The sequence below is a fragment of the Canis aureus genome, chromosome 31 (genome assembly GCF_053574225.1).
Source record: "Canis aureus isolate CA01 chromosome 31, VMU_Caureus_v.1.0, whole genome shotgun sequence".
Lineage (NCBI taxonomy): Eukaryota > Metazoa > Chordata > Mammalia > Carnivora > Canidae > Canis > Canis aureus.
The window spans coordinates 5,460,783-5,477,454 of NC_135641.1; the positions used below are offsets into that span (position 1 = coordinate 5,460,783).

The 16,672-nt window shown below is 40.5% G+C and overlaps 1 protein-coding gene across 1 annotated transcript in view; it reads left to right on the plus strand.

The window, feature by feature from the left end:
- DNAH5 (dynein axonemal heavy chain 5) overlaps positions 1–16,672 on the plus strand; it is a 292,615-nt gene that overhangs the window by 150,023 nt on the left and 125,920 nt on the right. The window contains exons 32-38 of the mRNA XM_077879556.1: positions 419–575; positions 4,048–4,260; positions 5,036–5,260; positions 6,637–6,809; positions 13,616–13,794; positions 14,181–14,368; positions 14,701–14,895. Of these exons, the coding sequence (XP_077735682.1) occupies positions 419–575; positions 4,048–4,260; positions 5,036–5,260; positions 6,637–6,809; positions 13,616–13,794; positions 14,181–14,368; positions 14,701–14,895 (1,330 nt within the window). The remainder of the gene's footprint in view (positions 1–418; positions 576–4,047; positions 4,261–5,035; positions 5,261–6,636; positions 6,810–13,615; positions 13,795–14,180; positions 14,369–14,700; positions 14,896–16,672) is intronic.

Sequence of the window (16,672 nt, forward strand, 5' to 3'; positions counted from 1 at the left end):
ATTCTCCTACCAATCCTGGGAAAAAAATTTGTTTTTCATCAGAATATGGAATGCTCCTTGGCAAGATCAGTAAGAAAACAAAACAAAAGCACAACAGTATGTGGGGAAATTAGGTTGTTTCAAGATCTTTTCCCCCTTTCCCCATCCAGATAAATTTATTTATAGAAAGGCCTGCTTTGTGTGTTTGTAAAGTTTGTCTTTTTTTTTTTTTAAGATTTTATTTATTCATTCATTCATGAGAGACACAGAGGGAGAGGCAGAGACACAGGCAGAGGGAGAAACAGGTTCCCTGCGGGAAGCCCGATGTGGGACTCGATCCCAGGACCCCCCGCCCGGGAGCAGACGCTGAAAGCAGATGCTCAACCGCTGAACCACCCAGGTGCCCCAGTAAAGGTTGTCTTTTCTTCTCCCCACTTAGATACTTGGAGAAAAAACGACTTTGCTTTCCCCGGTTTTTCTTTGTGTCAGACCCGGCACTCCTGGAGATTCTGGGGCAGGCATCAGACACACACACGATACAAGCCCATCTGGTGAATGTGTTTGACAACATCAAAACTGTCAAGTTCCACGAAAAGGTTTGCCTGATTCTAACTGCTGGCCAGCAGTTGCCATCTCTTACTCCTGCATTGTCTTTATGAAGTAGTTCTCAGGTGTTTACAAAGGGTTACTTTCCCTGTCGGTTCACTGGCAGCCAGTGATTAAAAAAATGCTTCTGGGCCCATTTTGCATTCAGGATTGTGTGATTTCTTAATATCTAAAGTGTAAACTTGAATAACAAATAGTTTAAAGATGATTAGGAATGCATCGTCAGTGGCATTCATGGCTTTGCGTGCCAAGTTAGCTGTTTAGAAATTTGACAAACCAAAGAAACCAGTTGTTCAGGAAAGAGTGCCTTCACTCATCAGAATTGCCTCTATGACTTGATTGTTGGAGTCAAGTGTCAGAAGTTTCTGGCATGATCGTCTTCCCTGTTTCTCATCATGCTTGATCAAAACCTTTTTTTTTAAATGCCTCCAACAAATTTCTAGACTTGTGGACTTGTTGGGGACCCAAGAGAAGCCCATTCCATGCGGGGATGCCTCCATTTGCACAGCTGCCAGGAGCTGCTGCCCAATTCAACCCTTGAGCCAGTTCCCTGAGAGTGACCCTTCTATTTGAGTGTGTTCAGTCGTCCCCCAGGGCTTCCTGTAGACCCTGAGTGCTGTTCATGTATTCATCAGAGCATGCGGTCTGCACTTGTTGAGAACTGCCATGTGCCCCATGGCGTGCGTGACACAAGAACACCACCCCTCAGGGGACCATGCTCTGGTGGGGGTCTGTCTAGAGTGCAGTCGGTGCAGTAGTGGACCTCTGCGTCACAAGCAGTCAAAAGCCAGGGATTTATAAGTTCCCGCCCCTGGGTGTGTGCCAGGTATGGTGCTAGTCCTGGTTCCAAGGAAGACTTTATCATGATCCATACTGAAGTCATTTTTTTAAGTTTAAAAAAAAATTTTAAATTTATGATAGTCAGAGAGAGAGAGAGAGAGAGAGAGAGAGGCAGAGACACAGGCAGAGGGAGAAGCAGGCTCCATGCACCGGGAGCCCGATGTGGGATTCGATCCCGGGTCTCCAGGATTGCGCCCTGGGCCAAAGGCAGGCGCCAAACCGCTGCGCCACCCAGGGATCCCCTGAAGTCATTTTTTAATGCAGCACAGCATTCATCTGAAATTTGACAATTAAAGTTGATAATTACTGATTTGCTGTGCTTGTATTATGCATGAAGCACATGGAGATGCTGTCAGGGAAGGCTTCAGGCACAGAACATGGTCCTTGAACTGATGTTTTGAAGCTAGGTGGAACACAGCCAGGCAGGTGGAGAAGTGGGGCACGCTCAGAAGGAAGAGAGGCACCAGGGTCTCAAGATGTGGGCAGCCGGTTGTCAGTAGTGTGGGTGGGGGATGTTGATTTGCTAGGGTTGCTCTGGATTGACAGCAGGAATTCATTCTCTCACGGTTCTGGAGGCTGGAAGTCTGAACTAAGGTGTTGGCAAGGTTGGGTCCTACTGAAGGAGAATTTATTTCATACTTCTCTCTGAGGTTCTGGGGCAGTTGGCAACTGGGGATATTGCTTGGCTTATACACGTGTGACTTTGATATCTGCTTTTGTCTTCATATGTTCTTCCTGTGTGTCTAAATTGCCTTCTTATAAAGACACCAGTTTCTGGATTAGGGTCCATCTTCATCTTAATGACATCTACAAAGACCCTGTTTCCAAGTAAGGTCCCATTCACAGGTCCTGGGGCTTAAGACTGCAAAATGTATTTTGGGGCTATGCATTTAATAGGCAGTGGTGAGCATAGGGAAAAGGGGGAGAAGGAGACATGTGCCAGATTCCAAAAGGCCAAGTACATCACGCTACAGAATTCTACTTTGCTCTGAATGTGACAGAAGGTATGGGAGGTTTTTACACAGGGAAGTGACCTGATTTGTGTCTCAGAAAGATTCTCTGGCTCAGTATTGGAGGAAGACTAGAAGGAGGGGGCATGGAAACCAGTGTCAGAAGTGATTGCACAGTCAGGATGGAAAAGGCTGAGCTGCTACAACAAAGCTCTGACAAAGGAGGATGGATAGAGGTGAAGGGAGGACAGTACAGACTTTGTGGTTTAAAATCACCGTTTCTTTTCTTTTTCTTTTTTTTCTTTAAAGATTTTATTTATTCATGAGAGAGACACAGAGGCAGAGACACAGGCAGAGGGAGAAACAGGCTCATTTTGGGGAGCTTAATGTGAGACTTGATATCCCAGGAACATGACCTGAGCCGAAGGCTCAATCACTGAGCCACCCAGGCATCCCTAAAATAATTGTTTCTTGTAGATACCCTGGATGTGTGCATTATAAAAGTGATTGAATTACAGGAATTTCTCACTGATGTTTTTGCTCAAATCCTTCTGCACTAGGATTTCATGTTCTAGAGTGAAGCATCTCACTGTCTCATTGTGCCATGAGGATAAATTAAACCTCATTTTTAGCCACTGTTCATAGCAATTACTTAAAATAAATAGCATTGCTTTTTTGGCCATTTGTTCTTACCATAATGTTTCTGCAACCAGGGGCAGGTCCTGTTTTTGTGGGTCCTAACTCTTGTAAAATTGTAAATATAAATTTATATTCAGGACTTGGAAAGGGACCATGTAAGTGACAGGCTGTGGAACTTCAGTCTTAGCAGAAGATAGACCGTGTCTATCTATAACTAAGAGGGGTTCATTAATACAGTCCTACATTGGAGCCCAAGGGACCAATATTCCACTTACAAAAGAACAATAGTGGCAACAAGCATTTGTATTTAGTCGATAGTTTGCTTTATTTTATTTACTTGTCATGAACAGCCTGTGAAGTGGGTAGGGAAGCAGGACAGGCATGGTGTTTAATTGACTAGTTAGAAGCAGGAAATTTAGTCTCAGATGTGTCCTCCACCATTGTGTGGTTAATGAATGGCAAAGCACCATTTGAACCTGTATTTAGTAGGTAGTGTGCTATTCTCATGAGGCCATGCTGCATGGAAACTGAGGTGAGAGGACCAGATGAGGAGCTGGGCTTGAGTTAGAAAATGTTATGTGCCACCAGGAGCTCCTGTAAGGAGCACAGCATTTACTACAGAATTGGACTTGCCTGGTAAGGTGTTTGCATTGATCATAGTGACCTGGTCATTACTCATGTCATCTTGGTAAGCTTGTGATGTGGATGACAGGCTCTTATAGTATCCCATTTCATTTGGGGAAACAAGACTTTTTCTTGATCATCACCTTTGTATTGAGTACTTGTCTTAGAAAACAAGCTTTCTCCCCTCAAGTATAGACTATTTGGAATTGATTTAGTATTTTAGTATTCCCTTTTAGATTTCATGGGCAACTTCTTTATGTGAGTTTGAAATTGATTTTATATCATATTTTGCCTTTTATTTTATAATCTATAGCTTAACTTCCTTTGGGATGGATAACATTGACAAGAGGGCAGTGGAGGAATTCATTCTTTATGTGAATATGCCTGTTTTTTTTGGCTTCTGCCATAGATCTATGATCGCATTCTGTCAATCTCCTCTCGAGAGGGTGAGACTATTGAATTGGATAAACCTGTGATGGCAGAGGGTAACGTGGAAATTTGGCTTAATTCTCTCTTGGAGGAGTCTCAGTCCTCATTACATCTTGTGATTCGCCAGGCAGCTGCAAATATTCAAGAAACAGGTTTCCAGCTGATTGAATTTCTTTCTTCCTTCCCTGCTCAGGTCAGTGTATTGAAATTGGAAAGTATTTTCTACAAAATAGCCATTTTAGATCTCATACATTGTCTGTTGTAAGCTACACAACTGGCTATAATTTAAGTCTGGACCAGAATTAGGATTTTCATAAGGATTTCTTACTATAGACATGCTTAAAGGTTTCAGCTACAGATAATTTGGTTATATACATACACATATATACATATATATGTAACCAAATAGTGTGTGTGTGTGTGTGCGCATATATATATGTGTGTGTGTGTGTGTTTTATATATATATGTTTTCTTTATATTTTCTTTAACTTAAAAGGTTCTTTTTCCTGCTGAATCCCTTTACTAAATAAATCATAAAAAAGTACAGAGTGTATGCTTTGCCAGAGGATGAGAAATATATTTTAGCATTAGGATACAGAAAGTGATGTTTTCTTAGCCATTATGATCAATAAAAGATTTTGTGAGTATCTACCAGGTGTAAATCTTGTGTTTGAGGAAAACAGGTTGAAGACATATTCTTTCCCTTCCAGTAACTTAAAGTCTATCTAACACAGAAACATGTCTTTAACAGTAAATGATTTAATATTACAAGGGAAAAATTGTGGACACATGTTGTATGTAGGTACAGTATGAGTAGAATTTCTATAGGTTTCCAAATAATGAACCAAGTTGATGTAATCAAGGATGGCCTTAAATTTGCATAATAATCACATTTACTGTATTGTAATTTCTATTTAAATAAATTAATATGCCATACACATTATAAAGCCTTTTTTGTTTCCATAAGGTTGGATTATTGGGAATTCAAATGATATGGACACGGGATTCAGAAGAAGCCCTCAGAAATGCCAAATATGATAAAAAAATCATGCAGAAAACCAATCAGTCTTTTCTGGAGCTATTGAACACATTGATAGGCATCACAACAAAAGATCTGAGTTCCATGGAACGGGTCAAATATGAGACTTTGATTACTATTCATGTGCACCAAAGGGATATCTTCGATGACCTGGTAAATGCTTTATAAATGCTATGGCATATATAGAAGAGCAAATACTAGGTACTATCTGTGTTTACCCACTGGAATTGGATTGAGTGAATTCAAAGAAAAGATTAGATTGAGGCAGAGTCATCTTCATGATGAGACGTTGTCAGATTTTCTTTTTCAGTTTTTAACTGAGATTTCAGTCACTTTTTGATGATTTCTGCTAAGATGTTATTGAGCAATTAGACCTTATCTTTAAAATTCTTTATGTGATCATTTTTAACACCAAGCTGCCATGTAGTATCTTGAAAAAGCTTTCATTTGTCTTGTGCACCTGTTAGTTAGTAGTTAAGGATTACCAGTTTCTTGTTAGAGAAAAATAAATAACACTGCTAGTGGAGTGGCTTTGTGCTTTTCCAAAGGCTTTTGATAAATCCTATCTTTAACTTGTTTTGCTACATTTTATGTCATTGACTGCAAATGGCCTTTCCTAATATGGGTTGGTGACATTCAGGTGTCATGCAGATTTTTGCCTGTAAAGAGGGAACAGAGTTTAGAGGCTATAGAAAACAGAAAGTATGAAAAGAAATGAAATTTGTCCTCTACTCTAAAATAGAACATTAGATAAGAGGCAAGAAGCTCTTATTTTCATAATAATTTGCTGGATCGTGTCTTACCCCATTATGTAAAAAAGATCATAAAAGATTGGTTCTGATGTGCTGGGAAGAAGAGCAGCTCTTTCAGGCCACTGAGGTCTAATCTCCTCTCTTAACAGTTAAGCACACTGTTTGCCTCTCTAAGAAATAAAGGGCTCCAGATAATTTTAGATTTATTATTTGTCAAAGAAAATTGATGAAAAGAGCTTAAAATTTTGGTTAAAAATTTCAGGCAAAAAGCATTGCTGGGCAATAACCTGCCATTTAGATGTTAGACATTTTGGCCTGCTGCAAATCTTAAGGAAAAATAATGAATGGATTAAAAAGACCCCAAAGTGTATTTTGTCATAATCATAAGAGATGCCTTTTTCCTAATGAGAGTGTTTCATCTGTCTTTGTATGCCAAAATATGTTTTTCGTAGATTGTACTTTTTATGATTAGGGCTGGGGCATTTAAGGGTGCAACCTGAGAAGTGACTTATCTTACTATTAAAATATGTGCTGCTCTTTAAATTGGTGGGCACAATTAGGAATTTCTCTTGAATTTTTCTATTCCTGTATCTTCTAAAGTGTCCCTTCTGTGATCAGTAGATGAATGGATTGGATGGTGATGTAGTTGACATCACCGAACCAGTTGGGTAGTCTCTGAGTTCCATTTGCATCCCATTATAATCTACATAAATGCTAATGTGCATATTTAATGAGTGGTTCTCATCTCAGCTTTAACCTATATCTTTTGCATTTCAGTGTCACATGCATATCAAGAGCCCTACAGACTTTGAGTGGCTGAAACAGTGCAGATTTTATTTTAACGAAGATTCTGACAAGATGATGATCCACATCACAGATGTAGCTTTCATATACCAGAATGAATTTCTAGGCTGCACTGACAGGCTTGTCATAACTCCACTCACAGACAGGTGATGGAGGGGTTCTGTGATTCCACAACCTCTCTCCCTCTGGCCCCTCCCCAACATTTTTATTCTCTTGAGTTACTCAGGGGATTTCTGCATAATGTCTCTTTAGGGTTTAGAGGCTCTTTTATGCCAAAGTCTTTGAAATTCAGTATTTTTAGCTTTACACATGGGTCTCTGCTTGGAATTTGGGATTGTGACTAAAATGCTTTACTTCCTCTGTTTTCAGTCATAGAGAGGTGAAGTTTCAGTGACCGCAATGGACATCAAATGGGCAAGAAAAGGAATTGATTGCCATGTGTCAATAGGTGCAAATCACCATTGGCCTTTGAGGGCTGCTTTGGGGACCATGGCACCTGCTTTTATTAGAGACACTTAAGATGATTTTTTAGCAGGAAAGAAATTGAATATCTATACAGGTGAAAAGTGATGGGGAGCACGTTGGCCTGGACATCTGGTGCTCTTAGTTTTCCTGTCTGTTATACAGTAACTGTGCTAGCCAGAAGTGCCTTGCCACCCTCCCAAGACTCAGTTTCCTCATCTGTAAGATGAACGAGGCTGTCTCCAATAGCCCTCCACGGCTCATAGTCAATTCTCTTAGTCCCTTGTAAACTTTTTGGCATCAGCTAATTGTGTATATGCTCTGTTCAGGGAGGCACTGAATACTTATTTTGACAAAATGGCTGAGTGTTAAAATCAGTATTTGGCTTAAGTAGAAGCTGAAGCTGAATATCATCCATTTTCTTGAAATGAAACTCTGGGCTATTGGATTAAAAGTGTTATCAGACAAAACATAAAGATTTGACACAATAACCCCATTAATCCTGTGCTGCTTGATTGCTCCTTCTACTCACTCATGATGCTAAATGAAATGCTTTCACTAGAGAGACTTTATTGTCACTTTCCTCCTCTTCATCGTCTCTCTAGTCCTTATGCCTGGATTGAAGATGATTTATGTTGGGTGCCTTGGACCTCCTTTTGAAAGTGTTTCTCTTTGTTTTGACATGGAGAGGTGGATAATCATAAAATGTGACAAATTCCTTGAAATACTTGTGGCTCAGGCAGTCCATTTACACCTTCTGTCCTCTCAGACCCCCAGCACTCCCCTCTCTCCTTTGCTAGTGAAGACCACATTTCCTGTTTGGTGGGGAAGGTGCGCTCTCAGTCTCCACTCATGGGTCTGCTAAAGTGCCTGCCCTGGTTTAGTCGGCTCTCCGGACGGATGGTCTGTGCTGCCCCCCTCCAAAGCCACATCTCCACCCACAGTGGTTTCCTCTCTGGGAACATCATCAGTTTCTACTTCTGGCTGGATCATTCTCATCAACTTACAAAGCTACTGTAATTGCTACCAGAAAGAAAATCCTATGGCGAACCCTCCGTTTTTGTTTTTGTTTTTTTTTTCCATTTCTGCGATCCCATTAGAACTCCTCAAAAGCACCTATTCTTCTTCACCCATTTTATTTTTAATTCACTCTAGTTAGGCTCTGTATTAGTTTTCTATTGACCCCATAACAGATCACCACAAGTTTGGAAGGTCAAAGAACACGAATGGTTTTACAGTCTGTGTGTTAGAAGTCTGACACCCGTCTTCTTGGGCCAACATCAGGTGTCAACAGGGTTCTCCTGGAGTCCCTGAGGCAGAAACCCCTCCTGTTGTTGGCAGAATTGCTTTCTTGGCAGTGCAGGGCCTGCAGCTAGTTTTCTTGCTGACTGTAAGCCCAAGGCTGTTCCCTGTCCTCCATCTTCACAGCAGCAGCAGTGGGTTGCAACCCCCGCCCCCCGTCTTAGGTCCTGTGTCTGACCCAGTTTTCTGCCTCCCTCTTCCCCTCTGAAGGACTTGTGAGATTACATTGGGCTCAACAGGTAATCCAAGGCATTTGACATTATAGCTGCAAAGTCCCGTTAGTCATTTGAAAACCTATTTGCAGGTTTCAGGGATGAGAACGTAGATCCCTCGGGGGGCTGTTATGCTGCCTCTCACACTGTCTCCCCTCTCTGAGACAGTGCCACGCAGGTTTTCATGCTGCTCAGTGCACTAGTCATTTCTCATTCTCATCTCTCCTGGCCCATCAGAGAGCCCAGGTTTGCACAGGTGAGCATACTCTTCTTTTTGATCCACTTTCTTTACAAAGCTTCAGGACACCACACTCTCCTGACCTTTTGTACTCTTCCTGTTGTCCTTTTGTACTCCTACTTCTGGTTCCTCTTTATCTTCCTGGTCTAAACAGAGGACCACTAGGACTCTTGTCCATCTATACTCACTGCTCAGGTGATCTCATGTGGCTTTAGGTGTCATCTATATGTAGACCCCCCCAGTCTGCCCCCAACGAGGGCTTTCCCCCAGAACTCCAGACACAAACACCTGTGTAAGGTGTTTTCTTGGACACACACAGGGAATTTGCACTTACTGTGTTTGATCATTCCCCACCAACCTGCCTTCCTGTAGTCTTCCCCATCTTAACGAGTGGTGATTCCATCCTTCATTTGCTCAAGCCAAAATCCTTGGAACATCCTTGATGCCTTCCTGTTTTTCTCTTGCTTCATCATCCCATCTACTGTCAAGTTTGCTCAGCACCATTTTCAGAATTCATCTAGGATGTGACCACTTTTCACCTCTTTGCTGTTGTCATACTGGTCCGAGCCACCATAATCTCTAGCCTAGATTATTACAATGGTCTTTTAACCAGGCTCCCTACACTTGTCATTGCCCCCTATAGTCTATCTTCAGTTCAGTTATGTTCTGTCATCATAAAAAGATAACAAAGAGATTGTCTCAGTCCCCCACTATCTTTGCATCTCACCCAAAATAAGCACCAGTATCCTCAACAGTGACCTGCACGATCTGACTCCAGCTATTTTTCTGTTTCTTTTTCCTCATTTCACTCTAGCCACTTGCTCCTTGGCTGTTCCTTGGACAGCACACTCTTGCTTCAGGGCCCTTGCATTTGCTGTCCCCTTGACCTGAACTCTTTTCCCCTTCAGCACAGGCATAGCTAGCTTGCTTCCTCACTTCCTTCCAGGCTCTGCTTAAATGTCATCTCAGAGGGGTCTTCATACCTGCCACATGAAGCAGTGATCCCCACTTCCCTAGCCCTCCCAACCAGCTTTATTATTTCTGTGCCCTATTTTTAAATAACTTGTTTCCTTCCTTTAGGATGTCAGCTAAAGCACTGCCGTGGACTTCCCATGATGTGATATATTTACTGCTCCTTGAATAGTGCTGTCACATTATAGGTGCTAAATAAGAATTTTCGGAATGAATGAAAGAAATGTTTATTTTCAGAGTCACATCTTTGTGGTGAAAAATTTAAATAGTACGGAAGGACATACAGTTGAAAGTATAAGAGTCAATTTTTCCCCCTGTTTTTAAAAAACAACAAGCAACTTATTCCCTTTCCTTCTAGAAATTTCTATTGCTTGTACGTCAAAATTCTTTTTAATTTTTACATATGGGTATCAGGTTCTACAAACTTCTCTGCAGCTAAATTCTTTCACTATGTTCATTGTCTTGTCCATCTTTCTGTATCAAAAAAACTTGAGAACATTAAAAGCAAAGTAGGTGTAAGTATATAAATAGAAGTGATTCCAAAGTTTGTCTTGGCCTGTCTCCCCCTAAACGTTCATTTGCTTATTTTTCTTTATCTTGATCATGGGAGAATTGATTCACTATTTTTTTTCTGTCAGTCACTGGAATTCCACTGCAAGATTTGTTGCCCTTTTACAGAAGAATTCCTCACTAAAATTAATACTTACAAACATCAAAGACCAGAGGCATTGACATCTTGTCAGTCTTCTGCTGATTGCCCTGTGGAAATTCAACAACATTGGTAGCTTTAGGCTCTGGGAAGCTTGGCATCAGGTGGATGGAGCTGCCGATATTCCGGATGATAAAATAGTTGTCCTAATTAACTAAAAACATATGGCATCATTCTCTGAAAGCTCATGGTGTTTTTCATGACCAGTCCTTCCTCTCTGCAAAAGCGGACAAGACAGGAGTCATTCTTACTACACTGTCACTCAGGCAGAGGGCAGAAGAGGTGAAAGGCTGATAGAAGCTTCTCATCAGCTTAGTAAGAAATGTAGATGGGTCTAAACAATATGCACATTTCTCTTCCATGAGTCACACTTGAATATTGATCGCTGGATGCTGCCCTCAATAGCTGGATAGTCTTGGCCAAGATACCTAATCTCTCTGATTCTCTCCTTTTGGAATACCCAGGGCCTGGAACCCAGTAAATGTTAGTCATTATTATCGTTGCTATGATTGTGGTTTTTCTTACTCATCAATAACACATTCTTTTTTTTTTTTTGCAATAACACATTCTTAATCAATGTTTCCTTTTGTTTCTCCTTAAGTATGTTCATAATCAGAGTCTATAACTAAACCAAAGAAAAGAAACAAAAGAAAAATAAGTTCATGATGTGTGTACCATCATTGCCTTAGGAGGTTTTTTGTTTGTTTTTGCTTTAGTTTTAACATTTTAGAATTAATACTGTTTAGGAATAGTAGCTGAAAGCACTGCTGGTTTACATGTGATGAAGTACATGTAGGGTGCTGGGAATGTTGGTGATGGATTTGGTTATATTGAATGCGATAATAAGACCTGCGTCATGGGGCTGGTCATTGTTGGTTTAGCAGGATGGTCACATTCTACATTTCTCTCTCTCTTTTTTTCTTGAATCTCTTGGTATGATAGACAAGAAGGAATACATTTTTATTTTATTTCATTTATTTTTTAAGTAGGCTGCATGCCCAATTTTGGGCTTGAACTCACATTCCTGAGATCAGGAGTGGCATGCTCTACCTACTGAGCCAGCCAGGCACCCCCCACATTGTGCATGTCTTACTCCAGTAGCTGTTGGGATGCGAGAAGACTGTATGGCTGGACTGGCACAAGACATTTATTTAATAAGCATTCATAGGGTATAAGTGGCTAGGGTTTAGGCAGGAAGTTGGATGATCATGGAACCCAATGTGTGATCTTACAATCCTGAGATCATGACACAGTTCCTAAGAACAGAGACCTTATGGCAGTCTGGTGCAGAAATAAAGCTGCACAACAGCCACTAAATCACATGGCTGATTTAGTCCAAACCCTATTCCTGAATGATGACATTTTTAAAATTGGCAAAGATTTCTCTGAAAAGCAAGTCCGAGAGGAGTCTGGGTGCCAGCAAAGCAAATGGGCTGAAGCCACACCCAGGGGAGAAAGGAAGCGATAAAGCACCTGGCTTGCCCACTTAGTTTTCATGTAAATAGGATGATTTCTTTAAGGCAACTTAAAAACTTGCTCTTGCTTCAGTTCAAATATAAACCCAGTTGTAAGGAGGGTTTGCAAGACAGAATAGCTGGGTGGCAGGGTTCCCAGAGATGTTTTCCTTACCCTGGCAGGGTGGACATGTTCTAGAGCCGAGCAGCATGAGGGCTTGCAGTTGGACGGGAAAGCTCAATCGATTCTCGGCTCTTCCACCACAATCCCAAGAAAAGTAATTCCATCTCTGTGAGCCTTTCCCCTTGTCTATAAAATGGGAAAAACACCAGTAGCTTCCCTGCAAGGTTCCCTGAGCTTACGTGAGATACTGTAGGTGGAGCACATCACACTAACTGTTATTACAGAGACTGCTCTGCCAGGGATAACAGAAGTACAAGGTGAGAAATAAAACCTTGAATTAAAAAGCAAAAATCAAAGTGAGCTTAGGTGTCCTCCTGAGTACACCTACATTATTTTCTCCATATCCAGGCTCTGTATACATTCAGGGCCAAGTCATTGATTAGCCTGTATTTTAAGGAACCCACTTCCAATAAAATACAGATTCTAGAGGATCTCCAGTAGGTGTACTTGCTGTTTATTTCCACCCTTCACGATGGACAATTGCTTTATATCCTCTGAAATTTTTTCATGTCCAGATGAATGCTTTATATAGTTTAGCCATAGGAAATCCCTAAACTGCATCACTTATAGATTACCTCCTTTGACAACTCAAGTGACGCTGGGGAATCGAGTAATTTATTAGCGAGTTATCAGGTTAGTTTTTCCTTCCCAGGCACTTTTGTATTTTCTTACCAAAGTCTTTTATTCATTAATATCATGCAGTAAGGACAGTAGAAGGTATGTGTAGGTATAGTATATGCTCCTAGAAATAGATTGAAGACATGATTATTTAGCAATGTGTGATTCAAATCTCATGTGATCATCAAATTATTGACTCTTAGATTCAAAAGAGGATTAGTATTTTTTAAAAAAATTATTTGAGGCAGGGAGGGGCAGAGGGAGAGAGTGAGAGAAAATCCCAAGCAGACTCTGTGATGATCGTGGAGCCTGATGTGTGATCTTACAACCCTAAGATCATGCCCTGAGCCGAAACCAAGAGTCAGATGCTTAACTGACTGTGCCACTGAGACACTCCAAAAGGGGATTATTCTAATGGTTCCAAATCTTTCCATAGTATACTATTCTTTAAAGATTGGTAGGTTTTTATGAAAAGGTTTCCAAATAGGTTTTGGAAATGCTGTGTACTATTTTTTCATACGTGGAGAATCTCATTGTACATTCTCCTGAGAAAGCTCACTGAACCTTTTTAACAATTTTCAAACTTACTTGGCCATAGACCATCTCCTCTTTTTCCTTTACACATGTTAATATCCATAAGGGAAGCATAGCTTAAGGATGCAGTTTGGAAAATGTTTTGTAGGGACAATGGCTTGAACTTCCCATTTAAAAATCTTGTGCAGGTTTCATTTTACTGTGATGTCTCAGAAGTGTCTTCTGGGTGCTGGTGGTATGGTTCTAGTGATGTCTCTATTTCTCAAGGTGTTACATCACATTGGCTCAAGCTCTGGGAATGAGCATGGGAGGAGCTCCCGCTGGACCTGCAGGGACAGGGAAAACAGAAACTACTAAAGATATGGGACGATGTCTTGGAAAATATGTCGTGGTTTTCAATTGTTCTGACCAGATGGATTTCCGAGGACTTGGACGGATTTTTAAAGGTGAGGGTTATAGTTTTTATTTGATGAAAAATTTAAGCTAAGATGGAATGTCTTAAGATTTATTTTTCAACAATTGGCTACATTTTAGTGTCGTTTTTCAACTTCAGACAACTTTTTGGAAAACCTGCATCTTACCAATGTTTGGGGGGATCAAATGTCACCATCACCTGCTTTGTAATGTTCCTTTATCCCTGCAGGTTGGCTATTTACAGATGAAGTACCACATTGTGAATTATTTTGGGGGCATTTTGTGCATCATCTATTTGTTCAAGTTTATTTTTGAACTGACTTATCTCTGGCTTGTCTTGGCAGCTGCAAAATGCCCTTTTCCTTGGCTTTTTGAAATGATATACTAAATGGATTTTCTATTAAATTTCCCTTCGAAGGACTGGCACAGTCTGGATCCTGGGGTTGTTTTGATGAATTTAACCGTATTGATTTGCCAGTTCTGTCAGTGGCAGCCCAGCAAATTTCCATTATTCTGACATGTAAAAAGGAGCGGAAAAAGTCTTTTATTTTTACCGACGGAGATAATGTGACTATGAACCCTGAATTTGGACTTTTCCTGACCATGGTAAGGAACCAGAAGAAGAGCTGCTGAATTTCAGCCTTCTTATTGCAGCTTTCATGCATTTCCCTTGTAGGGCGCTTCTTTTTCATGAATGGAAATTGGGATGGTAGTTTTAACTACTGTGTGAAAGCCTTTGGTGTTAAACAAAGCTCATATTAATAACTTGTGATGTACTCTCTCCAGTTAAAAGGAGAGTGAGGTATGTAAATGAGTTGTCTGGTTGTCAGCCTGGATTTGTTGCGTGTACATAATGAATCTTTCTTTTACTGTCACACTGATGTGAGTAAGTCACCCCATGACCATGTCATTCATCTGTGGGTTTGTTTGCTGTGTAGAATCCTGGCTATGCTGGGCGGCAGGAGCTCCCCGAAAACCTGAAGATTAATTTCCGCTCTGTGGCCATGATGGTGCCTGACCGACAGATTATCATGAGGGTGAAGTTGGCCAGTTGTGGCTTCACTGACAATGTTGTTTTGGCCAGGAAGTTTTTCACCCTCTACAAGCTGTGTGAGGAACAGCTTTCTAAGCAGGTGTGATGTTCTGAAAGTCTTTCTGAACTTACATATATACTTAGTTTTTCTATTTGGTGAAATGTGCTCATTTTGAAACATTGTAGACTGGGGCTGCTGGCAGGCTACCTTCCTGATACAAAGTAGAAAGTTATATCATTACAAAATTAATTTTATGTGGATAGTTTTTAAAGTGTATTTAAGTAAATTAATTTTTGCCACATAGAAATGAAATAAGTACTTCCTGAACTGACTTAAGAGCCAAAGAATTATAAATATTAATATTTGTTCTTTCTCCCACTTGTATGTTAATCATAGTATGTGTTGTGCGTCCTCAGAGTTTTCAGGAACCTCTCAATCATTGCTCTTCTCACTTCTAAGCTTCCTCATATATTGGGCCATGCCTTGCTAATAGTCTGTTATATCTATTGTAAGTTTTTAAAATTTTATTTATTTTATTTTGTAATCTAAATTCAATTAACATATAGTGTATTACTAGCTTCAGAGATAGAGTTCAGTGATTCATCTATCATAACTTTTATTGTAACTTCTATGCTAGTTTCCTGTACTATTTAGAGTAGCAGGTTCTGAAATCATGCAGTTTTGCAGTTAAGAGGTATGAAATTCATCATATATTATTTTTGCATTAGTTTTCTGTTGCTATATGACATAGTACCACAAATTTACTGGCTTAAAATAATACACAGTTTATTATTTCATGGTTTCTGTGGGTCAAGAGTCCTGGTACATCGTGGCTGGGTCCTCTGCTCAGAGTGTAACAAGGCTTCAATGAAGTGTGGCTATGTGCTTGACCAGGGGAGGATTTACTTCTAAGCTCACTCAGGTTGTTGGCAGAATTCTGTTCTTGAGGTTGTAAGACTGAGGGATTTAGTTTCTTGCCGGCTGTCAGCTGGAGAAGGCCATGGTCAGTTCCTGCAGGCTGCATGCTGTTCTTTGCTACATGGGATTCCCCAACATGGCCACTTGCCTTCTCAACGTCAGCAAGTGAAAGAGATTCCAGCAGGATGAATGCAACAGTCTCGTATTAGGATTCTCCAGAGAAATAGGGCCAATAGGATATATGCATTTATATATATATGCTATAAAGAAATTTATTATAAGGGATTGGCTCACACAGTTATGTAGGTAGAGAAGTCCCATGATCTGTTGTCTGTGAGCTGAAAACCAGGAAAGATGGTGGTGTAGTTTGAAGGAATGACAGTATAGATTCTAGTCCAAGTCTGAAGGCCAGACAACTGGGAACATTGAGGACAGGAGAAGGTTGATATCCCAGTCCAGGAGTAGGGCAGAGTGAATGAATCCAACCTTCCTCTTCCTTTTTGTTTTATTCAGGTCCTCGCTGATTGGATGGTGCCCACCCACACTGGGGAGGGCCATCTTCTTGACTCTGTCCACCAGTTCAAATGCTAATCTCTTCCAGAAACTTCCTTTAGAGACACATTCAAAATCATGTTTAATGAGGACCGAGGCATTCTGTGGCCCAAACTGACACATAAATTTACTATTACAAACCTTAAGTGATGTGACCACAGAATTACGTGGTCATACAATCACATGCGACCTGTTACCTTTGCTGTATTAGATTGATTAAATCATAGGTCCTACCACACTCAAGGGAAAACTATCACACAAAGACACAAACACCATGAGTTGGGATCATGCCACAGATCACTGGGACATAGAAATAAAAATTACTAAAAGCATATGCTAAATAATAATACATGCAATAAGCATAAAACTATAACACAAATAAAACCTCCTAACATATATAGAACAT